General features: G+C 44.0%; 1 protein-coding gene across 1 annotated transcript in view; it reads left to right on the top strand.

Moving 5' to 3' along the window:
- The window catches only part of CFAP47 (cilia and flagella associated protein 47), a 2734468-nt gene that overhangs the window by 1333446 nt on the left and 1374095 nt on the right, over nt 1–26927 (top strand). Inside the window, exon 51 of the mRNA XM_086934611.1 lies at nt 4724–4812. Coding sequence (XP_086790737.1) covers nt 4724–4812 — 89 coding nt within the window. The remainder of the gene's footprint in view (nt 1–4723; nt 4813–26927) is intronic.

The following is a 26927-nucleotide window of genomic DNA, read 5'->3' as shown; positions in this document are numbered from 1 at the left end:
ACTCTACAGGCTCATATGTTGTATTAAAATCACCTGCTATAATCAGGTGGCATTCATTTTTGGCAGATTCAAGGAAGTTAGATAGCATTGTCATGTATCAGAGGGCTTATGGGGGCTTTTAAATCGGGTATTTATGTTAATAATCCTAACATGAATGTCCCTTTTGAACTAGACCAAATCAATTCCAAGAATCTTCTGTGTCTGTGAGTCTCTGTCCAGGCGAATGATTTTACTGGCTAATGACGTCTTGACCCAGATGAACATCCTACCTGTAAGTCTGCCAGATGAGGACTGTCCCGCTTCTAGGCTAAATGTGGAAAAACACACTCTGTGAATCTGTTCAATGGACCATGTTTCTTGGAACAGACAGATGTGACAGTTATCCACTAGTCTGCCCCACTCAAGATCATTGAATTTAGAGCGCAACCCTGCAATATTCCAAGATATGGTGTTCAGCTGTAAATAAGCAATAGGACTTCCCCCAGTAGATGTCTTGTTTGGGAGCTATCTCTTGTTGTGGGAGCCCTATTTCTTTAGGGATGAGTTGTGTTTGATCCTCCACAGGATTACCGACCTGGGAATTACCCTGGCCCGTCATAAGAGCGACATTACTAGGCTTTAGTCAATCTAATTGATCCAATTATGTTAGTGCCTGATATCTGTTACTGGTAACAAAAGGGGAATACTCCTTCCTCATCTGCTCATGCTGTGTGAGTTAGCTGGGCCACAGGGGTTTAGATGTCTATAGAAAAAACACAGCTGCATTAAACCTATACCACGGTCTGGGCCCATCTAGATTGATTTCTCACGCTCATGATTAAAAACTCTGCAAAGTCTGGGTTTCTGCAATTTATCACAATACAATCTTCATGAGTGGACTTACATAGGGAACCCACCCAGATACCTTGTCTAACCATCAGAATCTCATAATAACTGGAATTTACATACTCTGTATTTTGGAATAGCGAATGGCATACTTTATTTTTCAATTGATCTGTTGTTTCTTGTGAGCTGTCCTGAAGCGGAGGGACATTAATTAATATTGCAACATATGGGCAGCATTTGGTTGGGAAATCCAATTTAACCTCATTTAATGGTTTGTAAGGATAAGCCACAACATTTGTCTGACAGAAAGGCTGTCTCAATCAGCCATTACCCCTAGAACCATTTCCCCATAGGTTAGTGTCAGAACTTTGGGTTTTCGGCCTTGTGCTACCCCCAGAGAACCCACTTCCGCTTGTTTGCTTAATTTGCTTCAGTGCTCCATTTTGGTTGGATTTTCTCCTGGCCAATCCCAGCAACTCCTGCTGGAGCTAATTTTGGGCTTATGATGTTGTGGGGTCCCATCCTATTCGGGATACCTACAGGACCCTGTGCCCCCCCCATGGTAGTGGAGACTGAACGCAATACTCTGTCTTTCCCTACCCCTTCCAGATGACATGTGACGGATTTCAGTACATTTGCCACATTAGCCTCAAGCCTGTCTAGTCTATACGGAATTGGTGAAAGATGTTGGGTTAATATTATTTCAAACCGATTTAATAAAAAGTCTAGGTCTTGCAGGGGTGGGGCTAGGATGACTGTTGGGGCAGGTTGGGATTCTTGCACAATAGCTGGAGCAGAATGAGTACTATTAGTTCCTTGTGGTGGTTCCTGCAACTTTTTCTTAAACCTAGTCTTTGCACCCACTGAGGGCTCCAGATGTTTCAGCTTTTTCTTCCTTTTAGCGGGTCAGGTAGCATAGAGACTTGGTTTGGAGGAAAAGGCTTCACGGGAGGTAGTGGTGGTTCGACTGGGGATATCACTGATACTTGTAAGCTTTTAGGATCACCTTGGTCAATGTCCTCAGACACCCCACTTTTCACTAGTTCTTGGTTCAAAGTAGTGAGGGAGCTACACCCTAGGGATAGTTGACGTTCAACTGCTAATATTTCCTTGTCTATGGCTTTAGCAGTCTTTGTCAAGAAGCAGTAGAGTGTGGAGTTTTGCAGGATCTTAAGTGTCCCCTCCCTGTTCCCCGGTTGCTTACATTTAGCCAGTTTGCAGAACACAGTTCTGCTTTATGCGCCTCGGGCACAATGAACAAACGTTGGTGCCTCCTGGTATGTTGGTTGCTGGGGGAAGTAGTCACTCCGAGACTGATTTCAGGCGGGTAGTGGCGGTGATGAGGGCTCCTGCGCTGTGGGAGCCCCGCGCTGCTTTATGCGCCTCCGGGCGCTATGGACTAATGTTTGGCGCCTCCTGGTGCGTTGTCAGGACCGATTTCAGACGGGCAGTGGCGGGTATGGGAGCCGGCGCTGCTTTATGCGCCTCCGGGTACGATGAACAAACGTTGGCGCCTCCTGGCGTGTTGGTTTCTGGGGGGCGTAGTACCCCCGGGACCGATTCCAGGCAGGCAGTGGTGGTGATGAAGAGCTGCTTTATACGCCTCCGGGCGCGATGGACAAATGTTTGCGCCTCCTGGCATGTTGGTTGCTGGGGGTTCTAGTCCCCCCGGGACCGATTTCAGGTAGGCAGTGGCGCTTCTCTGCCTTTTGGGTAAGATCACGTATTGTAGCTGGCTGGCTGGCTGGCTGGCTGGACGGCTGACTGGAAGACTGGCTGACTGGCTGGCTGGTGAGTTAAGTAGGCTGGCTGGCTGGCTAAGTCGGCTGGCTAGGCCGGCTGGCTCGGCTGACTGGGCTAGGCTGAAAGGCAAGGATGGAAGGCTAGGCTGAAAGATGTGCTACAACTCTCCCTGATAGGCAGGGTAAATGTGTTAAAAATTACAAAGTGCTGTATTTGTTCCGGGCTATACCACTTCTTTTAGGGGAGAAAGTAATTAAAAATTTGGAATCAATTTTTATAAGGTTTATCTGGCAGTATGGTAATGTCAGGCGCTCTACTAAATATATGTCACTCCCTCTGGAAAGGGGTGGGCTGGCCATGCCAAATCTGAGGTTCTATCATTGGACTTGCCTCTTGACTCAAATGACTATACTGTTTCAATTAGATGTAAGCTTGGATGTTGTAAACGGAGCTAATCAGTGTCCCCCCTCTATATTCGAGCTGTTATTGGGAAGGAAGGCTTTGGGTTTACTGATGTGTGAAGTTGAGAGCCGATACTATAAGAGATCACGGTATAAGGTTTTGCAAGGGGCCTGGGGGGTCTGGGGGGCCTGGAATGCGGCCCAAAAGTTCTTGAATATTCCAAAGATAAACGCCTACCTCCATCTATGGAACTCTAGCCTTTTCCCTCAATTTGGTATGGATAGGAATTGTTTGTTTTGGAAGGAGCAGGGAGTGAAGATTTTGGGGGATATTATGGAAGGAGACTTCATCCTTGGGTTTGAAATTATCCGGCAGAAGTTTGGTATTCCTCCCAACCATTGGTTTTTGTATGGCCTAAATGTACGAACCTTGTCGGCCTTTAGACCTAGGATCTCTTTGGGAACCGGTGATACAATGATTGATTATCTATCAAAAGGGGGTAAAAAGATTAAAATAGTATACAATCATCTGTTGTTGGGAACGCGGGATGATTTGGAGAAATCTGAATCCTCCCTAGCGTTGAAATTAGGAGATCCAGATGCTGATCTTGATCAAGCCCTACTTTTAAATAAGAAACTATTTCGCTCTTCTAACTTAAGGGCACAACATTACAAAACATTGTTTAACCTTTATCACACCCCAGCAAAGTTGTTTGCCTGTGGTGTTAGGGAAGACGATAGATGCCCTAAGTGCAACTCTGGCCCTGCGGATTTATTGCACATGTTTTATCACTGTGACATGCTAGTCCCAATTCGCAGGGAAATTATGAAATTCTGGGAGGGGCTGCTAGATCTTAAAATCAATCTATCCCCGACCCTGATGTTATTAGACACTGATTGTAAGCTGGATTTGGGAAAAGAAGCAGAAGCTTTGGTTTTTATCTCGGTGGCGGTACTCCGGATTCTTATCTCCACTGGTTGGAAGGACACTACAGCGCCATCTTTTCAAATGTGGCTCACCAGGTTGTTGGGAATGCATAATATAGAGTCATGTTTGTATGAGCATAAGGGTAAAAAAACCAGAGAAGGGCAGGAATATCTGGGCACCTCTCAAAAAGTGGAGGGATTCAAGACTTCAAAATTAAAAAACGATAAATCTATGTATTAATTGTTGGAATTTTAACCCCTCGGCAGCTTTTAGCCAAGAATTGGCGTTATGTTATATATGCTTTTACCATCTGATCCGTGCTTTTATAAGTCATATATTTCTTAAAAATACGAATGATAATGATTGTCTTTTTTTTAATGGAATAATGAATTTGTATATGTATTTTTTCTGTACCAGAAACTCTCAATAAATATTAATTAAAAAAATGTAGGTGAGAATATGTGTTACGTCTGTGTGGGTTATATCTCTTAAACACTTTTACACATCACTACCCTAGTGGGTAGTGCCTTCTATGCAGAAACAAGTTGTAACCTGGGAGGGCCGATGGCGATATGCCAGGCAAATAATGGGATAGGGTCCCTGGAAAGTAAAGTGGGAAATGTCTCTTGGCACCCGTAGCAGCTCTAGGACTGTGGCAAGAAGTTACGGAAAATATTTATACCGGGTATAGGAGAGTGTCTTTCCTTCAGGGATGGAGGGAGTCATCCTAAATATAAGTTTACATTAAACAGAAATATGGAATTAGTGTTTCTTCTCTGATATAATTCAGACAACATAAAACGTTCCATATTTTTTCTTTTTATAGGTGGGCCTCACAAAGTATGGTTTTTCCTTACGGTTAATAGTAAAGCCGCGGAACCAGAAAACACTCTTTATGTCTCCTGTGCTGTTCTGGTAAGACTTCATTTTTTCACTTCCTGACATTCTGTAGAATTAATAAAAGTAACATGTTTTGCAATCTTCTGCAGATAGTAAATGGTCAATTATTAAGTTGAGTAATATGCAAAATACTTTTTCTTGTCGATGTGATACTGTAAATGGAAATCGGTAATAGATAATATAATAGTATCTGGTAGTCTTAGCCTTTGATTAACTTACTTGGTTTGTCGGAACCGGCTTGTAATTAGGGTGAATGGTGGTGTCATTTGGACATGACAACCCACTGAAACCTCTTGAGATATTGAAAATGGCACAAGCCCCGCCCAACCTTTGGCAGGTTATGAATAAACCCTCTGAAGTGCCAGATTTCATGTCGCTGGAGATGTGGGTGGTGTGGCTTACTTTGAAGGCATACGACTCTCAAATTCTAAAAAGTATTAATTCCTATTCCTTCCTTTCCCCTCAGCGCCTCCACTTTAACTTTGACACATCTTCAAAAAGGCCTCCAAGGCACCCATCTTTTGAACACATGTGAAAATATTAAGTCCAGAAGCCAAAGTGTAGTTAAAGATGATTTATTTAGTCTTAGTTACAGATTAGTAAATTCATGTAGAGCAGTCCCACCAGGAGCAGCCTGCATGCTGCTCAGCCCATCTTGTAATGCCACACCTCACTACACAGGCACCCAAACATTCCATTCATCATCACCACCCCAATATGCCATGCAGCTCATTCACACTGGCTGCCCAGCTAGGGAGAAAGAAACAGGGTAAATACATATGCTGTATACTACAACATGTTGCTTGCCTTGTTTAGGATCGTGAGTTTTGTGCGGTGCCACAGAATTACCTTGACTTTCAGATAGAGATGTCCCTTTTTGATACATTGTAGGTGCTTTCTCCAGCTCTAAAAAGCCTGAATTTAATCTGGGAAAATTAGGGCAGTGCTCGCATTATTGGTGTCATTTGTCCTGCTTCTGGCTTTTTGCAGTACAAATTCTTTTGTTGGGGCTACCCTGTTCTGGTATCAGTGTACCGTTTGAGTCAGAGGATCCCTGTGGGTCTCTCATCAGTAGCGTAGATTTTATGATCAGTGCTTGGGGCCCCACTGGAAAGACCCCGCCCACCACCCCACTGAACCTCTGACAATTTCCCACAATGAAACCATGGTAGAGTCCATTGCACGAACACCCAGGAGGTGGAAATTGATGGCCCTCAGGATGTCTTCCACAAACTTATTCGGTGTTTCTCGACAGATAATGCCTGGAATAACACAGGATTTAAACTCCTTTTGACCCTTGTTAATTGGTTCTAACCCAGTAGGCTTATACCTAAAATATTATGTATATATGTATGTAGCCTACTTGGCCATAGTAAATAACTGTGTAATATGGCCCTATATGGCCATTGAGGAGTATGGTTAACATCATAAACCATTTGTCCGAAAGGACAAGTTGTTTGTACATTTCTGCACAACACTGACGGAAAGGTTTATTGAAAACAGTAAGTGGAATACTGGAGTACACTGCTGTGTTGCCTAAGGAAACAAACTTTGGCAAAGCCAATAAGTCTAGCCTATGCAAGTGATATTGGCTTTGCCGATGTGTTTTAGCCATGTAGTACACCAGCATGGCTGCTGTTCAACATGGATAACAGTTAGTGGTGTGCAGGAGAGTAGCATGGAGTGGTGTGGGGGTGAGTTGAGAGTCATAGAGTTGTAAGGAGTAGAGTGGTGTAAAGTAGAACGGCGTGGAGTGGAGGGATGTAGAGTGCCATAGAGTTGAGTGGCATAGAGTGGTGTACAGTGAAGTGGTGTAGAGTGGAGTAGTTGTCGTGGAGTAGAGTTGAGTGGCATACATTGGAGTAGACTGTTATTGAGTGGAGTGTCATAGTGTGAAGGGGCAGATAATGGAGCAGAGTGTCGTACAGTGGAGTAGAGTTGAGTAGCATTGAGAGTTTTAGAGTGGAGTGGAGTGGAGTGTTACAGAGCGTTGTGAAGTGTTGTACAGTGGAGTAAAGTGGTGTAGAATGGCATAGAGTGGAGTGGCCTAGAGTGGCGTGGACTGGTATAGAATGGAGTAAAGTGGAGTGTTATGGAGTAGATTGCAGTATCGTAGAGTGGGGGGACTTAGAATCTAGGGGTGTAGAGTGGAGGGGCGTAGAGTGGAGGAGTGTTGAGTAGATTGGAAGGGCGTAGAGTAGATTAGAGGGGCATAGAATGGAGTAAAGTGCCATAGAGTGGGGTTCATAGAGTGGAATAGAGTAGAGTCATAGAGTAGAGTGCCATAGAATAGAGTGGCCTAGAGTGAAGACCCATAGCGTGTCATAGAGTTGAGGGGACTAGAGTATAGTAAAGTGGAGTGGAGTGGTATAGAGTGGAATGAAGTGTCATAGAGTGTAGTGGCGTAGGGTGGAGTTGTATAGAGTGGATCGTTATAGAATGTCATGGAAATTTTTATTGTGTCGTGGAAGGGAATGGAGTGTTGTAGAGTGGAATGTCTTGGAGTGAAGTATAGTGGCCTAAAGTGGAATGGAGTGTCATACAGTGGAGTGTGTAAAGTGGAGCGGTGTAAAGTGGAGCATGCATGATGTGGTATTACACTGTCATTACACACACACATTTTCAATTGAAATTACCATAACATTTGCACATACAGTTCTACTGATTAAACTGTACAGGGTACAAACGATAACGTGTGGAAATGGCATCACCTAGTGTATTGACTGTATTTAAATATTTGTTTCCACCACACTTAAGAATTATAAAAATGTACTTCATTTGTGCTTTTCAGATATATTCTGAAATACTTGCAAAGTTCATTTACAGACATTTAAATGTTGTGTGCTAGAAATAAACTTTTCTTTCCCACCCCTAGTATCCATCAAGATTGTCACACAATCTCTCTCACTTTGAATTCTGCTAAAGCAAAGTAAACACCAAGCTCCCTCAGAAAACAGAGCCTGACATTTGACTTTCATCTTTGAATGCACAGCAAATGTGACAAGATGAGACCAACATTTAAAGGCCTGCTTACATAAAGCAAGCACTCATGGAAGAATACAAGAAGCAGTGATTAATAGGCTATGCTCCAGGGAGGGACAAATACATGCTGGACAGCCTAAAACAAATAAAACTAGCAAATAGAAGACAAGCAAATGTGAGTTACAAACCACAGAGTCAATGGTAAGCAATGGGTGAAATGCATTCCCAGGGAAGCTTTCAAAATGTTCCTAAGACGTTTTTTCGCCACCAGACAGCTGTGCTCTCTGCTAGGCTTCAACCAAAAAATGAGAACAATATTTTGATAAGAATATATGGAATTATAATACACAAAAACACTTTGTTTGTGAAAGGTAGTGATTGTTAAAGCTGTTCTCTGCAATGGCACTGGCTGAAATTAGAAAAATTGAATGATCAGGTTTGGTTTGACTTTTATAAATAGAATGTTGTCTAAATATTAGACAATTGCAAAGCTGTGCAGTTATTTATGGCAGTGATTTGGAATATGAAAAATATTGTTCATATTTGAGGGTCTCTGTGAAATATGTATCTGATATGTACTTCTAGCTGTAGATTCCTTACCTTACAATATTCTCCAGGTGTAAGACTGGATTCAGAAATGTGCGTGGAGCCTATAGAGGCAATACCCCAGCACACTGACATCAGTTCTTTTCTTTCTGTGACATCAGAGCAGATCCGGAGAGAGCTACCTCTGTCCACTTTTGGCAAACCTTTTCGACATTTTATTGATGTCTTATAAACTTTGTCTCCCCGTGTGCTAGGATTGTCCACTTAAAACTTGTCCGGTTTAAACCCTGTGGTTCCTGTCACAGACAGATGTCTGTGACAGACCCCCATCTGGTTTGCCTCTTGTGCCTCGAGCCAGGCTACGACTCCAAGGCCTATGACGACTGTCATGCCATGAATCTGTAGGTGCTGCAGGTGCTTTCCCTGAAGCTCTTAGTCTTTCAACACTAGTCGACTCCGCAACTTTCCAGGTTCTGGTCACGTGGAAGGTCCCTGTCCATTCATGGAGCCATTCTCAATGCTTATCATCAGACTTAAAGGTGTAGGTAAGACCCAAAAAAATAGGAAATGTCTAAAAAGTTGAAGCTCTCTTTGACTTCATTGCACCAGTCAAAGTCATCAGACGCGGTCCAGAAACAAAGTCACCACTCTAGGCCCCACTCGCATGCATCAGCTGAGGGGCCTTTGTCTGGGTCCACTCAGTGCCTCCCAGAATTTCCAGGAACTGGAGTGGCCCGCCACTAAATTAAGGGAGTTTTATGAGGCTATGCGCCTCCTATTTGGGTGGACTGACTTCTCTGGAGTGCCTCAGGCCCCATGAGTTCTGCGGGTGCCCCCACTGGATGTCTACCTGTGGGTGTGCCCTATGCACCATTTGGGCCCCCAGGATCTGGTACTGGAGACCCTGACCATCCATGGCACCCGTTGCTGTGACATCGTTAGTGGCGCAGCAGACACCCCATTGTGGTGGCAACCTTACCATCATCCCTGACTCTGTTACTGAGCAAGATCTGCATCGCCTGACATTGACTCAGGTGTCTGGCAGAGCTCAACCTTCAAGGTAAGTGCCAGGGCCTTTATTTTTTTTTACAGGCCCTTTATGGAGTATGAGTGGGGGGATCTGAGAACCATGTGATTAACAAAACCACTTGGAAGAGCCTGAAGACAACTGGTATGAGGAACTGGTGTATTCTAGTGTGTGGCCTGGACACCTTCCCAGGCTCTTGCTTGATCTATGCTTCTAGTGTGGCTATGGAGGAAAGGACTTCCTTTGCCATGGTGGTGAGGGGGGTAGCTGAGGTCCTGGACCTTATGCTCCCTCAGTGGCAGTCAAGCGGAACATCTTGACATAGTTGTTTCAGCCAGGATTCACCCCCACATAACCTACCCTCCCTCTTAATAAAGCCCTCACAGATGCCCTGCTCTGGCATGGGCCAAGCCCTGCACAGGGGAATCCTGTGCACAAGACAATTGCCCAACACCACCGCCGCACTCCTGGGGACCCAACTATTCTCACTCAGCACCCCACCCCGGAGATCCCGCTTGTCCAGGCCTCTACCTCCAAAGTTAACCCTGGTGTGTTCTCTACAACACCACTGGATAGGGAATCCCAGAGGCTGGATACCTTTGGCAAGAAACTTTTCTCTTCCACTAGCCTTGCACTGCGGTTGATGAACACAGAGTGCCTCTTAGTTTGATGTAGCTACATAGTTTGGCATTCAGTTGCACAAGTGCTGCCCATGGTTTTGGGTGCGGCCCGATCCTTCCTGACATAGGCTATTGCTGATAGTAGAAACGCAGCAAAGTTCACCATTTGCTGTGGACTGAATATCACCAACACGCTTGGCAGAGCGATTGCGTCATCAGTGGCACTCAGATGCATTGCCTGTCTGAAATCTGCTGGCTTTTTGGGGGTTGTCCAGGCATCCCTTATGGACATGCCCTTTGACGGCACCCACACCTTAGGCGAAAAGGCATATTCTGCTCTGGCGCCCTTTAAGAACAACAAGGCCACTGCCCAGTCACTAGGTCTCTCTATGTCCTCACGCCAACCCCATTATGTCCTTTTGCACCTTCCGTGGTTATGATAGGGGCTACCAGCTGTGTCCATTCCCACCCAGCTACTAAGACCAAAAGGCTCCCCAGTCTTTTTGTGGCCATGTAGGACACACAGCCAGAGGTCTACCCAGTCTGCCACCCCCAACCTCCGGGCCACAGCCTTCATGCCACTTTAGTTTGCCCACTCACCAACATGGACAACCGACACTGCATGCCCCACTGTCAGTCTATGGCATTGGACAAGTGGGTACTTCAAGTTTTTCAGTAAGGTTACTCCATCCTTTTCATGTAAACCTTGTCACCTTTGCCTCCATGCCTCCATTCTCAAACCGGCTGATGGAGGGCCACATCTACCTGCTATGTCAGGAAGTGCAGGCTCTTTTGGCCAAAGGAGCCATCAAGAGTCTGCCAGCATAACAAGTAGGTCATGGTCACTATTCCACTACTTTCTGGTCCCCAAAAAGGATGGGGACCTGCCTTATTTTAGACCTGCGCCCTCTTAACTTCTACCTGAAGAAGAAATTCAAGATGTTCACATTGGCTCAGGTCCAGTCTGACCTTGACACCAGAGACTGGATGGTAGAGCTTGACTTGCTGGATGCCTACTTTCACAAACACGTCCTGCCTGCCCACAGGTGTTACCTGCAGTTCATGGTGGAAAGTGGCCCATGAGCACTTTCAGTTTGCTGTCCTCTTTTTTGGCCTCACCAGCACCCCTCAGGTGGTCACAAAGGTGTTGGTGGTAGTTGCAGCACATATGTGGAGGTCAGGGGTGCCAGTCTTTCTCTACCTCGATGACTGACTGTTGAAAGCGGGCTCACCCTAGATAGTCATCTCCCACCTCCAGACTACGACAGATCTCCTGCATTCGCTGAGGTTCACTATCCATATGCCAAAGTAGCACCTGACTCCCTCGTAGATGCTCCCTTTCATTGGTGAGTCTGACTCTGAGGCTTTGGGGTCTCATTGCCTTCTGCATCCTCCTTGTACCACATGCCCGCTGACATATGTGAGCTCTGCAGTGGGACCTGAAGTCACAGGGGGTGCAGCATCAGGGTAATCTCTTTGTAATGGTCCAGATTTCGGAGGGAACTGCAAAAGACCTGTATTGATTTGTTGACGAACCGTGATTGGGTCAGTGGCAGACCCTTCTCCATTCTACACCCAGAACTGACTGAGGTGACAAATGTGTCCCTCCTTGGTTGGCACCACCATCTGGGAAAAGTGGAGATTAAAGGACTCTGGTCTTGAGCGCTGTCTCAGCTCCAAATAAATCTGTTGGAGTTGAGAGCAATTCGCTTGGCATGGGAAGCCTTTCTTCCTTCCATCAAGGGAAGGTTTGGTCAGGTGTTCACAGACAACACCACCATGTGGTATTGAAACAAACGGGGTGGGATGGGATTGTGGACCCTGTGTCAAGAGGGTCTGCGTCTCTGGACATGGCTGGAATGTCAGGACATATTCCTGGTGGTTCAACACCTGGCAGGCTCTCTGAATGTCAGAGTGGACCAACTCAGGCTTCAATGCTTAGCAGATCGCAAATGTTGTCTCCATCCGGAGGGGATGCAAGGTTGCTTCTGCGACTGGGGAGAAACTCGGTTAGATCAGTCCACCACTGCCAAGAACGTGCAATGTAAGTGCACTGGAGTTTCCAAGGCGACTCTCACTTCTAGAAGCATTTTATCTTGAATGGAGCTTAGGCCTTATGTACACCTTTCGGCCAATACCACTCCTGCCTAGAGTTCCCAAAATGATCAGGATTTCAAGTCATTCTTGTGGCCGTAGATGGGGCATGCAGAGTATGAAATCAAGAACTCCTGAGCATGGGTCCTCATTTAAGGCTATTCCTTTTGGTGGATCTTCTGTCACAGCAACAGGGCAGGTTCCTGATCCGAACCTACGCACGTTCAGCCTTCATGCATGGAGATTGAGCAATGCCAATTGACAGTTTTTGACACTTCCTGCAGAAGTCTGTGATGTCATTCTTGCAGCCAGGCATCCCTCAACCAAGATACTTTACACCTGCCCTTGGTATCAGTTTTATGGTTTGGTGTACAATCAAAATGTTTATCCCCGTTCTGCACCTTTGTCAGAGTTGTTGTTATTTGTTCTTTTGTCAGCCCGGCAATGCTTTAGGCACTGTTAAAGGATACCTTTTGGCCCTATCCGCTTTCTTTTTTGCTGTGCTTACAATGTGAGCCTATGCATAGCTGACCTCTACGTCTCATGACCACTGTTCTTGATTAGCTGCGCGCGCGAGCGCGTGCGCACAGAAGTCACCCGAAGCGCGCAGTGTGCTGTATTTAGCGCGCACTCCCGCGACACCTTTCGCACCGCCACTTTTAAAATGCGAGCAGCGCGAAAAACTGACATCTCCTCGTTGCGGCCGCCAGTAGGTAGTTAATGTGAGGACTAAGTTTCCATAGGAAGAGTGTTTATAATTTTGCCAATAACTTTTGCGTTGTTTGACGAATTTTCGTGAAATTTAAAAAACTAGTTAGATGCTTCATTCAGCTGCTGTCTTGAACATTTCTAGGTGATCTGTCAAGGGGGACTGAGAAAAAGGAGGGTCCCAAAACATGTTTTCCCCAATGCATGTTTCCATAGTAAACTTTAGACACAGCTACAGCCTGAACTGCTGAAAGTAATTATACCAAATTTGGCAGGAAGGTAGATGTTAGTTCAGGGAAGTGCTTTTTGCGATTTGGTGTGAATCCATTCAGTAGTTAAAGAGTTATTTAAATAATTTCCAGTTGTATATTTGGGGACAAGAAGGATCCACTACCCCTCCCGATCTCGTGCTGAGATATGAGTGGCTGCCAACACTTCAAACCAGAAAGTGTTGGCAGCCATCTTGTGATTCAGTTGAACATAGCAGCAGAATTAGTTTTTTGTTTTTTTAAAAAGAAATGGTGGCAGGGCAGAAACACTGTGACCCCCCTAGGCCAAATTTCAGCGCTAGTATTGCAGGATCGTGGATGGCCCTATGGACACCCCCCACACCCCCAGGGCCGGCTCCTGTAATATTCTCGGAGTGCACACACCCAGGACATAGATGTTTGCAATGGCTTGACTGTAGCTTTACCATCCCACCAAGCCATTGCAGACTGGCCTGTGCTTTGAGCAAGCAAGAGCAGTTTGCTCTCTCTTGCTTAAAGTGGAGCACAATTGCTTTTACACATAGGGAGCTGAATGTTAATAGCTTCCAATTTGTAACCGCAATGCCGGCTCTCGCAGGAGACAGGAAGCCGGCAGGCTCCCCCCATTGCCCCCATCAGTGGCAGTGGGTGCCCTGAGTCGGCCAGGGCACCCAAAATTGAGGCCGGGCCCTGGTGGATTGGGTCCCCAGGGCTGAAATTGGTCTGGGAGGGAGCCATTCGGTCACCCTCCCATTAGTTTTTTAAAAAAGCACTGGGAGTTCCGTGTCTCACCGGAGGCGAGATTGCAATACGCTCAGCTGAGGCACTGGGCTTCTGGGACCGAGATGCAGCAGGCAGCTACCCACACCTTCACCCCCTTTGAGCGGCTGGTCCGCTCTTTTGATGAATCCAAGGGACTGATATCCCGGATATATCAGATCCTGCAGCACCCTTCAGTAGCGCCATCTCACCCGTATCAAAGACAATGGTAATCGACATCTACAGCAGACATTACACCTGCGCAGTGGAACTGGCTATGGCAAGATATCCACAAAATCTATCGCAGTATCCCGCAGCGGGAGAATGCATATAAAGTTATGACCCATACTCCACTGCGTTTGCATAAGATGTTTCCTGCGTCTTCTCCCTTATGTTGGAGGTGTCTGACTGCGTCTGGGGACTACATACATGTGTGGTGGACGTGCTCAGTGTTACTCATGTTCTGGAAGGAGGTACTTAGGCACATTAGGGGGGTGTTGGGATTCCCTCTGACTGAGGCCACGAACACGATCCTATTGGGCATCAAACCCACCGGCCTGAAAGCACTCACTCGGAGTGACTGGATTCTGGCGCTTCACATGCTATGGACTGCTAAACAGCCTATAGCCTGGTATTGGAAACGAACTGAGGCTCCTCCAGTTGCCGCTTGGTTTCTGCGCTTGTGGCATGTAATAGCTATGGAGCTTTTCACAGCGCGGCGGCAAGCAAGCGATACCCGCTTTAAGGCTGTTTGGCAACGTCTGATTAAATATCTCTGTATGGCTGACCGTGCGAGTTATATGCTCACCAGGCTCAGGGCGCTGCGCCTCTTTGAAGATGTGATTGTTCTGTCTGACCCTGGCAGATTGCTCCTGTAGGCGCATTGCTCGCTTACCCGCTTGCTTGCGATGCCCCCCTGGCCTTGGTCCCTGCCAGCAATTGTGATGACATAAGCCTTCCCCCCCCACGCACACAACATTTTCCTATCTTCTGCTCTGTCCTATTGCTTCTGTCTCCTTTTCCTATTCTTATGATTCTAATGTCTGTCTAGATCTGTCTGTTACCTTTAGGCTTGCTGCCTGTCCGATACAGCTGTGGATCCTCCGGGGTCCTCATTTACGCCATGCCCTATTGCTCTGATTCTAATTATCATTTCACGCGGCCGGCCCCTCGAGGGTTGTTGGCATTACGCTGTGTTACAATTTGTTTTCTGTGGTGGATTTTTTTAGGCCTCTGAAGAAACATTCACTTACGCGGCCGGCCCTGTATAGGGTTGTGGGCTTAACGCTGTGTGCAGGCAGACCTGTTCTTTGTGTTCATGTCTGAAAATAAAATAGATCTAAAACAAAAAAAAAGACAGGTCCCTGTGGTTGGGGGCTCCTCCCTTTATGTTATAAAAACAAATTGAAAGAAAAGGCCCCTTCCCTCATTGAAAAAATGCATGGCCCGAGGGGATGGGATCCCTGTGGCCAAAACAGCCCAGGAAAGAGAGGGGATCAGGCAGACTCTATTACATTAGTCCAATGGCTAAATTACACATGTTAAAGAACAAATGCAATAGCATTGAATAACTAATACTACTCGTTATTCAAATAAAATACTGTCCAAAATCAGCCATGTGTAATTTAGCCATTGGGCTAATGTAATAGAGGCATAATTTGTGCATCTTCATGTAAGGAAGCACTGTTTTCTCCTAGCCACTTGGCTGTTATCTAATATGTTTTTTATGTTCTGTTCATAAGATATATGCGTTTGCCTGTAGGGGACCTAAGCCACTTGGCAGTCATGAATTACACTCGCTCCGTGCCAGTTTATGATAAGCCATATTATTATGCTGGGTATATTAGCCACTGGGCTCTTATTTTATGCCCCTGCGTCCAGCAGGTGTTTTGAAGTACTACGTTTTCGGGCACAGTGTTCCAAGTACAGGTCATTTACATTCCAATTGCATTCATTGATAATTATATTATTATTTAGGGTTTGACACATGATCAAAAGCACTTGTAGAATCATATATGAATATTTATTTTGTTTATTATCATTCATGTGCTCCCGTTAATTCTTTCCTTTTGAAACCGTGCCCATGTGATTCTTTGCATCATCCATTACTGTTTGTTGGTGCATGACTTGCATTTTCTTCCCCCACCAATCACCTCTAGTATTTTTTCTATGTTTAGCGGGACAAATACACTATTTAAGAGAGAAGGAGCACAATGTTTGTAATTAGGCCGTGACGAAGACCGGGCTGGGTTGAAATGCGTTGCCATTAAATTTCATGAAACCAGCATGCTGTGTGTATTCATTTTGGCCTAGATGTATCAAGGCTTTTAAGACTCGCAAAGGCCGAAATTCGCAGAATTTCGGCCTTTGCGACTCGCAAACGGCCGATTTGCGATTTTTGTAATGTATCAAAAAATCGCAATTTAAGGAATCACAATTATTTGTGATTCCTTATTTTGCCATAGCATTTAAGGAATCGCAAATTTTGCGATTCCTTAAATGCCATGTATGAAGCTTTTTTAATTTGCGAATTCAGGTTAAGGAATCGCAAATTAACACGAACTTGAAGTTCGTGTTAATTTGCGAAATCCTTTCAAAAACCAAAATGTGGCAATTTTGAGGGTGGCATGTGACACACATACATGCCCATAGGGCATGTATGTGCGCCATATGCACACACATGTAAGTTTCAGGGGTGCAGCAGGGTGTCCATGAGACACCCCTGCACCCTTGCAATAATTCTCAAATTGCGATTAGCAAATAGCGAATTCGCAATTTGAGAATTATTTCGCAATCATTCCTATGGGCCTCCTGGCCCATAGGAATGAAGGGGAAATTATTCCTAATTTGCGAATTTGCAACGTGCGAATTCCCAAATTAGGAATGATAAGGAATCGCTAAAAAATAGCGATTTAAAACATACATCCCATTTTGCGATTTCTTAATAGCGATTCGGTAAAAATCGCTATTAAGAAATCGCAAATGAGAACGATGATACATCTAGGCCGTAATCTTGTACATCATTCAGGATTTCCTTTGGTGTTTTTTAACAAGTCTCACCCTCGTTGTCCTGCACTCTCCTCATCCCGGTGGATGTGGCTGGCTTGCCCTGTGAAAAAAATAGTTTGCAATATATATATATATATATATATATATATATATATATATATATATATATATATATATTACCTACTGGCGGTCGCCAGTAGGTAGTTATAGTTAGGATAATTTTCAATGTTAAATCTCAACATTCTATTTTGAATAACTTTGGCGCCGGTTGACGAATCTGCCTGAAATTTTCAGGAAAATGGTCTCATGGCGGTCCGGTCCTTCCCTGAAAGTTTGGGGGGGATTCGTCAAGCGGGGGCCGAGATAAAAGGGGGGTCCCAAAACGCGTTTTCCCCATGTTAATTTCCATAGGGCGGTCGATTTCACTTTTAGCCCGAACGGCTGAATGGATTTCCACCAAACTTGGCAAAATTGTAGGGACTGGTAGCCCGATGTGCCTTTGCTAGGTCTCAAGATATGTGCTCCAGTGGATTTTGAGTAATTTAGGTTCAAAAAAATATATATATCTATAGGCGCTCTCCCGTGCGCGCACCCGAGTGCGCTCCAGGCGCGACACGCGACTTGCGCGCAGGAAGCTGATTGGATCTCAGTTGTCTGTAAACATTCTAAACAGTGCGGAGCGGCCGCCATCTTGTGTCTCGGTAAAATCGAGACACAAGGGGTTTGAAAAAAAAAGGGGCAAATGACCATAAGGGGGAAGAGTAGACCCCCTCTGACCCCCTAGGTTTGATGTAGGGACTAAAATAGGGTCCTGCAGGGCATTAAAATTTTTTTTTCGTTTTGCGCGGGGGAAGCGCATGGTACGCGCACCGGAGAAGCACGGGGAAAATCCAGGACCATATTTATGAAGGCCTTGCGCTGTTAGTTTTGCGCTTCCTGTGCGTCAATTTTTGTGACGCACCAGCGGTGTAAAAAAATGCGCATTGTTATGCAATATTTAAAAAATGACGCATCTATCTAGATGCGTCACTTTTTAAATATAGTGCAACGAGGTACATTTTATTACACTGCTGGTGTTATGCGTCACTTTTCTGTGCGCACTCCTTATGACATTCCAGATGTGTCATATTTAATGTATGACGAATCATGTTGCAGATACAATATGGCGCAGAGTTTTAAAAAGTGACCCATGTACCTAGATGCGTCACTTTTTAAAAAATAGTGTCAGGTATAATGCATGCAGAGGGGGTGTTCCTTGCAAAAAGCTTGGTAATAATGACGCAGTGCGTCACTTTTAGGATGCAGTTGCGCAAAAATCTTGCGCCTGCTTCACAGCAAACCTTTCACATGGTGCTTTTTCCATGTGAAAGGACACATTACTGGAGTTGCGTCACTTTTGTGACGCACTCCTGCAATGCGTTACTTTTGTGTTTACAGATATGTCAGAAATACTCCAGTTTATTCACTGTGTCATAACTTTCTTTTCTAACACTCACCTTCTTTCATTCCTCCTACTTCACTTCCTTTCACCTCTCATACCTTTCTGTTCTTTCTTACTCATTCTCCTTTCAATTATCAATGCACTATATTTCACTTACTCTTCATTTTTTAAGATTATAGCTCTTTGATGAGAATTGGAGGTAGTTCTGAAAAGAACTTTTGGTTTTCTTCTTTTAACTGAAGAGGAACAAAAACAGGGAATAGAAACTGCTCAACAGGAGCAAAAAGAAAAGAAAAAAATTAGGGGTGGGAAGGGCAGTGATGGTTCTCCAATGCCCGAACCATGAGCAGGACACTTTGCTCCCCATAGGTGAGGAGTTGATTGCAGTATCTGCATCTGACGACCCCATGGTTGAATGCAGGTTGAATGTTTGCTACCTGCCCCTGAGATTGTTCTCTTCCAGAAGAAGTTGCTCCTCCTGTTGATGTAGAGGCCCCATCTCTGGGAACCTCCTGTGCCAGAGCCCTGACACTTTCCCGGGCAAAATTCTGGGGGTGCCTCCTCTCCACATGGCGAATCATGGTGTAGTTGCCAAAAGAGTATTTTTTTGGGGGGTTACCCCGTGACAGGACCTGTTTGCAGATCCTGCACTCTACTTTTGGTGCATTCACCTTCTTCTGACCTTCTGGAAACTTAAAAAATTTCCAGATGAAATGTTCCTTCACCTTTGGGGTAGGAGGCTCTTCATCAATGAAGTCATCTTCACTGCTGGATGGTCTGGCAGCCATGATGAATCCAGGAATATGGAGCAGCAAAAAAGGCAGGTCTTTCAGTCACAAAAGTGAAAGAAGAAGTGAAGGAAATGGGTGGGGATTTCATTCATTGTAAAAAAAAACTGTTAGCAACCAATGAAAAGTGTTATTTTAGGGTCACATGACCCGACGCGTTTACGCTGCGCGCTCCGGAGCACTTCCGGGTGCGTTTACGCAGCGCGATCGTAGGCGCTTCCGGGGCGCAAACGTGGCGCGATCGTAGGCGCTTTTCCGTGCGTTTATGCGCCGCGCACGTATGCGCTTCCGAGGGCACTTACGTTGCGCGCCAAAGTGACGTCATCAATCTTTTATAGAAATGCATAATCATTTTCCATATTAAAAAAAACAAATTTTATTTGTATGGTACGAAATGTTTTGCATTATTATTAACTTTTCATTCATATTTTTTTTTCACGAACGACAGTTGCGCTCTGGGTGCGCTTTCAGATGAGCTCTCGGAGAAGCTTACAGGAGAGCTTAGCTGAAAGCTTCCCGGAGCGCGCACCCAGAGCGCAAAAGAAAAAAATTAAAAAAAAAAATGAATACTTAAAAAAAAACAGCAAATTGTAAAAAAAAAAAAGGTTAGAAACTCGATATACAAAGGAATTAGCAGTTAAAAAACCTATGAAATTCACTGAAAAAACCATAGGTTTCACACCAGTTATAGTTAGGAATTAGCATTTAAAAAACCTATGAAATTCACTGAAAAAACCATAGGTTTCACACCAGTTATAGTTAGGAATTAGCATTTAAAAAACCTATTAAATTCACTGAAAAAACCATAGGTTTCACACCAGTTATAGTTAGCTGGAAATTTTACTGATATAAAACCATTGAAATTCCCACGTTATAGTTAGTCGGACTCACTATAACTTGCGCGTGCAATGCACTGCTGATGACATCACATATTACATCACTCATGACATGGTCAGTGACATCACTCATGACACCATCCTTGTGACATAGTGACAGACCTCCTTTCACTATAATGTAACCCTTGAGACACATATTCAAAAATAGAAACTGAAATTTTTAAAAAAATGGAGATACCTATATCAGTTACAACAAGCAATTCAGTAATTCCACTATCTATATACACATCCACTCATTCACCAACAGTTCTATATAGTCACTCATACATATACTCACTCATCATATGAAGTGATACACCTATACATCCTGTTACACACCGACATTCATCCAAAAGTTACTCACACACATATTCACACGTGCAAATAAACTATTGGACATCCATTTATTTGAATATAGAGTTATACACACACTTCCACCTTACTTCTATTTAAAATTACACATATTTATTCTCTTAAACAATCACTTATAGAAACACATACTTATTTAAACAGGAACTCTTACAATCTCTTACTCTCACATATACTCACTTATATACATCAATATTCACATATACCAGATTAAAACATATGTAGTTACTGATAAAGACACTAGTGAGACAGTCATTCACTCACTAACAAACACATATAGACACTCATCCACCCATACAGTCCTGTACATATGTTGTCTTCAAAACACATACAAACAAAGAGTCAGTCACTCATGCATCTATGTGCTAAGTAATACCCCCACCAAACCATATAGACACTCATACTGATACTAATAATAATATCAAATAACCCATATACATACGCATGTTGCTACTTATCAACACATGTAGCCACTTATACACAAAGTGAAACACTAATATATGTATTTAAATTTTTAAACATAACTCACTAATATTTATTTTTCAGAAAGACACATATTCACTGGATGGTGTCATCAGTGATGTCATGAGTGATGTCACTGACCATGTCATGAGTGATGTAATATGTGATGTCATCAGCAGTGCATTGCACGCGCAAGTTATAGTGAGTCCGACTAACTATAACGTGGGAATTTCAATGGTTTTATATCAGTAAAATTTCCAGCTAACTATAACTGGTGTGAAACCTATGGTTTTTTCAGTGAATTTAATAGGTTTTTTAAATGCTAATTCCTAACTATAACTGGTGTGAAACCTATGGTTTTTTCAGTGAATATATATATATATATCCTACTGGCGGTCGCCAGTAGGTAGTTATAGTTAGGATTTTTTTCAATGTTAAATCTCAAAATTCTATTTGGAATAACTTTGGCACCGGTTGACGAATCTGCCTGAAAATTTCCTCAAAATGGCCTCGTCGAGCTCCGGTCCTTCCCTGAAAATTTGGGGGGGATTTGTCAAGCGGGGGGCCGAGATAAAAGGGGGGTCCCAAAATGCGTTTTCCCCATGTTAATTTCTATAGGGCGGTCAATTTCACTTTTAGCTCGAACGGTTGAATGGATTTACACCAAACTTGGCAAAATTGTAGGGACTAGTAGCCTGATGTGCCTTTGCTATGTCTCAAGATATGTGCTCCAGTGGATTTTGAGTAATTTAGGTTCAAAAAAGTATATATATCTATAGGCGCGCCCCGGTACGCGCTCCGTCATGAATGATGTAATATGTGACGTCATCAGCAGTGCATTGCACGCGCAAGTTATAGTGAGTCCAACTAACTATAACGTGGAATTTCATTGGTTTTATGTCAGTAAAATTTCCAGCTAACTATAACATGTGTCAAACCTATGGTTTTTTCAGTGAATTTCATAGGTTTTTTAAATGCTACTTCCTAACTATAACGTGTGTAAAACCTATGGTTTTTTGTGTGAATTTCATTGGTTTTTAAAATGCTAATTCAGAAAAATGTCGTGTATGCAACCTATACTTTTGGCAATAAAGTTCTGGCAATATTTTTTTCGAAAACAAGCCGTTTTCTTCACTGTTCAAGTTGCATAGAGACTCCTTGTAAAGCAATACAGAATTCGAAAGTCTGTACCTTGCCTTTTTTTAAACACATTAAAATTTGTCTGTAAATAAAAATAGCCTTACTAAACTTTCGTGCGCGACCCGGTGTGCGCACTCTCGGCAACAGTTGTCAATAAAATGGATATCGCATTTCCAGGCTTTCGTGCGCGACCGAGTGCGCGCACAGGCCTATATATTTCGTAAAAACCTTGCGATTTGAACTTATGAATTTCTTCATACACCCCTCAAAGAACTTATAGTACGTCAAAGAGACTGTACCTAGACTTCTTTTTTATTCTTATGAAACTTTTCAGTAAATGGAGCCGAATGTCTTTTTAAACTTTCGTGCGTTACCGGATGTACACACCTTGGTATTTTTTTTAGAAATATAAAACGTTTCATACTTTAACAATTGTGCACTTAAATCCAGCTCAGAAGATATACAAAATCATGATGGTAGTTGGTTCAACCCGGGCCGTTTATTAGAGGTACATCGTCCGACTCCACCGGAAGACACCCCTAATAAAAAGGACATATATATAAAATGCGGACTAGCCGCTGTATCGTGCTAGCAAACTATAACATATAAATTGTTAGAAAAAACAAAAGGAATCGAGCAAAATCAGTAGGCCACTGATGAGATCTTTTTTTGACCTCGCTAAAATAGAAAAATTAGGAACAACCCCTCATGAGAAATATGAAACTAGTGAGAGAAACCGAGCTCGACGCCATGATGGCTGCAAGACAGCTCGGCTCCGCCGCCCACCCCACCCAAAATAACGACAAATATTATAAAGCTACACAACACACCAGCAAAGTAACAGGGTAAAACGTTTTATTAAATAACTATTTACATGGCAGCCTACTGCAACATGAAAACAACACTTTCAATTGGTTCTTAATAGTTTCAATTCTGAAATTTACACGCAGCACTCCACCCACTTCCCTCACTATCTTTTCTACTCTCAAGAGACAACAACGTCCTACATCTTTCGGAAGACTTTGGTGAAATGGCTACCGTATCTCATTCATCTTCCGAATCTGACCAAAATGATCGACTACCTTTAATAAGAAAAAAAAAATCTTTCATCTGGCAATTTTTCACTTATCCTGAAGATCAAAAGAAAGTGAATGCACCAAAAGTAACCTGCACGATATGTGACTTGGTTCTCTCAAGAAGAAATCCAGCAAAAAAATATTTCTTTTCCATACATACCATGGTGCGGCATGTCAAACAAGTGCACCCTCTGCAATTTGCAGAGGCAACGACAAGAGCCCTGGCCACGCTATTACCATTAGAGGTGGCCAGCACATCTTCTGATCGACGACCTGTATCTCCATGCAGTGCAGAGATGGACTTCAGATATTTAACTATATATGGTCTATAACCTATGGTTTTTTTCAGTGTTTTTCTTTGGTTTTTTAATAGCAAATATCAAAAGCTTTTTTGTGGAAAATGACTAAAATTAGGTATACATAAGCGGCGTTCATTTATGTTCACCACAGCCATTGTTAAAAGTAAAGTGAAAGTCGCGAAACAGTGGCCACGCCATCTAGTCCCTTTTAGGCCCCATCATGCACGTAAGTAACAGCCATTTTCTGTGTCATGGCCTCTCTGCCCACTGCCAATAGCCTATGATTGTTCAAAATTGGTTCTCTTTGGGTCATTCTCTGTTCACAAATAAGCATAAAGTCGCAATACTCTATTTAGTTTTTGCAGATAGTGAAGGATAGGTAGTGCACACTTTTGTCCCCTTTGTAACCCGTCATGCCTATCTCTGCCCCGTTTGTTGGTAGTTGGTTCAACCCGGACCGTTTATTAGAGGTAGATCGTCCGACTCCACCGGAGGACCCCCCTAATAAAAAGGACATATATATAAAATGCGGACTATCCGCTGTATCGTGCTAGCAAACTATAACATATAAATCGTTAGAAAAAACATGAAACTAGAGAGAGGAACCGAGCTCGACGCCATGATGGCTGCAAGACAGCTCGGCTCCGCCACCCACCCCGCCCAAAATAACGACAAACACTATGCAAATATTATAAATATATACAACACACCAGCAAAGTAACAGGATAAAACGTTTTATTAAATAACTATTTACATGGAACCTACTGCAACATGAAAACAACACTTCTAATTGCTTCTTAGTAGTTTCAATTCTGAAATTGAACACCCAGTACATCCAGAGTTCATGTCTGACAAGTTGTGTGGGGGGATGCCTTGCTAATGCCGCCACCCCCACCACCTTCTGTAGGAAGGACTCTGGATATCCTTGGTCCCTGAGAGGCTTCGATGTCCCTGCCTTGCACAAATGTCATAAGTTCTGGATGTTGAGAGCCATACTTCAGGGTCCGACAAGTTGTGTGGGGGGATGCCTTGCTAATGCCGCCACCCCCACCACCTTCTGTAGGAAGGACTCTGGATATACTTGGTCCCTGAGAGGCTTCGATGTCCCTGCCTTGCACAAATGTCATAAGTTCTGAATGTTGAGTGCCATACTTCAGGGTCCAAGAAACGCGGACTCGGAGGGGGCGCTTGGCTCCTGCCCCCTCCCCAAGTCTTGTTCCCCTGGTATGGCCTGAGATCGCCCACGACATAGGCGGCCGGCTCCCGGGGTCAGGCGGAACTTCTTGCCTTTTGATGCCTCTTCCATTCTGGACCTTGTCCCACAATCCGTTTGACCTGAAGACACGTCCTGCGGTGCCCTGGTCCAACCATCACATTTACACCGTCTCACCCGCCATCCGGCTGAATTGCACCCACTCTTCCGATACAGCGACAGGCGGCTGCCACGGAGCTCAGGAAATGGCGGTCGGCTCCACTGACTTGGGCCTGGCCTGCAAGGATGGCTCTGGGCAACCCTGGAACTCGGACGCTTGACTGCTAGGGCATGAACCCCATTCCCAAAAGCGTCCCGTCAGCCTTGAAGATTCTACAAGAGTCACCGAGGCCCCCGACTCCTGCAGACTTCCGATGGGGAGCGACTGCCATGATTGCTCGCAGAATGGCCACGACGTAGCCACGGGGTGCTCTCATGCTGACGCCAGCTTCAGTCTGAAACATCCAGAAACACTGTAGACTACCAATTCGATCAGTTCCGGTGGAGCCCCAACGACGTATCGCGTTCTTGCGTAATCCGTCATATGACGCGCCGCGTTAGCGCACCCGGAAGTGCTCCGGTGCGCGAGGCGCGAAGCGCAGCTTCCCGGAAGCAATGCGGAGCGCGTAACGTAAGCAATTACATTTCAGTTGGTTCTCCCTCACAATATTTTCAATGTCACATAAAAGTCACCCATCACCCACTGCCATCTCTGGCTGTTTCCATGGTAACACCTCATTCTGCACCTGGCTGAAGGCACAGGTCAAAAGTTCATATCTCAACGTTCTACAGCAAAGTAACAACACTGTTTTCCCTCCAGAAACACCTGCCAATCCACAGCTCTGTTACATGTCTTTTTTTCACACCCAATAGTACTTTTCGTTTAACATAAACATTAACATGCAACGTACTGTTCAATCTCCACTTCTTACAATCAACCAATCATTTTTATTTTTTAAACCACACCCAGCCTCTTCCTTTTTCTTTATTTAGAATTTCAACTTCTAACTACCATTCCACTTCCAGAACCGATCGGAGGACGACTACAAATCCCTTGAAAATGAAGGTCTGGCTAATAGGACACAGTTATATTCACTGGAGTGAAAAATATGCAGTAAGCAGACGAATTTGCAACCTCAGCTTACCAAATGTACACATAACATGGATTTCCAAAAGAGGATTGAAATGTCACCAATTGATTCCATTGGTGAAAACTTTTATGCATCTCCCAGAACCAGACCTTATAATTGTGCACTGTGGTGGAAACGATCTAGGCACAATCACTGGGGTAGGTCTGGAAATGCTTCTAAAAGACACCTTTCGACAATTGATGACACTTTTTCCTCGATCTGCCTTGGTATATTCCAATATATGCCAAAGACAGAAATGGAATTGGTCCAATCATCATTGTGCACAATTTGAGAAAGCAAGGAGACATGTAAATAAATCTGTTTCTGCGTTCCTCAGAGATTATAGCATGGGTTCTATTTACCACAACAACTTGCGATACCACATGCAAGACGTCTATAGGAAAGACGGTGTTCATTTCACGAATGAGGGAAACAGAATCTTCCTCTGCAACATCAGGCTCTGCATCGGTACTTACTTATAAATGCAGAAAACACTCAATTAACACAATGGCTCTTTTCAGAGCCACCTTATATCTAAGCACTCAAACTTCTGATTTATCTCCATTTTCACACTCTTGTAAAAAGGTGTGCGCGACCGAGTGCGCGCACCACGCAACTTTAAAAAAAAAATATATATATATATTTTCGCCTTTAAGGGCCTTACTGCACACCCTGAGAAAACCTACGCAGCAAAACAATCTCTACCTTCTCCCCTTTCCATATTCCAACGCTTTGAAATCAACAATATATTTACTCGCAATGACAAAATGGCGGTCAACACTTCCTGATTTCCTTCGAATCGAACGTTAACAGACGTCACGCAACAAAATTCCGCTCGCGCGCGCTGCCGTTTGGGTGCGCGCACATGTGCGCGCGTATAGCTATATAATTGACTTTAACTTTAATTTCCTCAGCAACTACTGAACGGATTTACACCATTCCAAAAAAAGCGTAATCTGCGAGCCGGACTGTACAGTTTTGCCAAATTTCTTATAAATCCATTCACCCGTTCGACCTGTAGCCGAGTCTAAAGGTCCTATGGAAAATAACATGGAGAAAACACGTTTTGGGACCCCCCTTTTATCTCAGCCCCCACTTGACCAATCCCCCCCAAACTTTTAGGGAAAGAGCGCAGCGGACCGAGCCATCTTCTTTGAGAAATTCGCTAAGATTCTTCAACCAGGGCCAAAGTTATTCCAAATAGAATGTTGAGGATTTCCTATGGAAACTAGGTCCTAACTATAACTACCTACTGGCGACCGCCAGTAGGTAATATATATATATATATATATATATATATATATA

The sequence above is a fragment of the Lissotriton vulgaris genome, chromosome 8 (assembly GCF_964263255.1).
Source record: "Lissotriton vulgaris chromosome 8, aLisVul1.2, whole genome shotgun sequence".
NCBI lineage: Eukaryota > Metazoa > Chordata > Amphibia > Caudata > Salamandridae > Lissotriton > Lissotriton vulgaris.
Note: the sequence above shows the minus strand (reverse complement) of the source record. Positions and strands in the feature narration are given on the sequence as shown.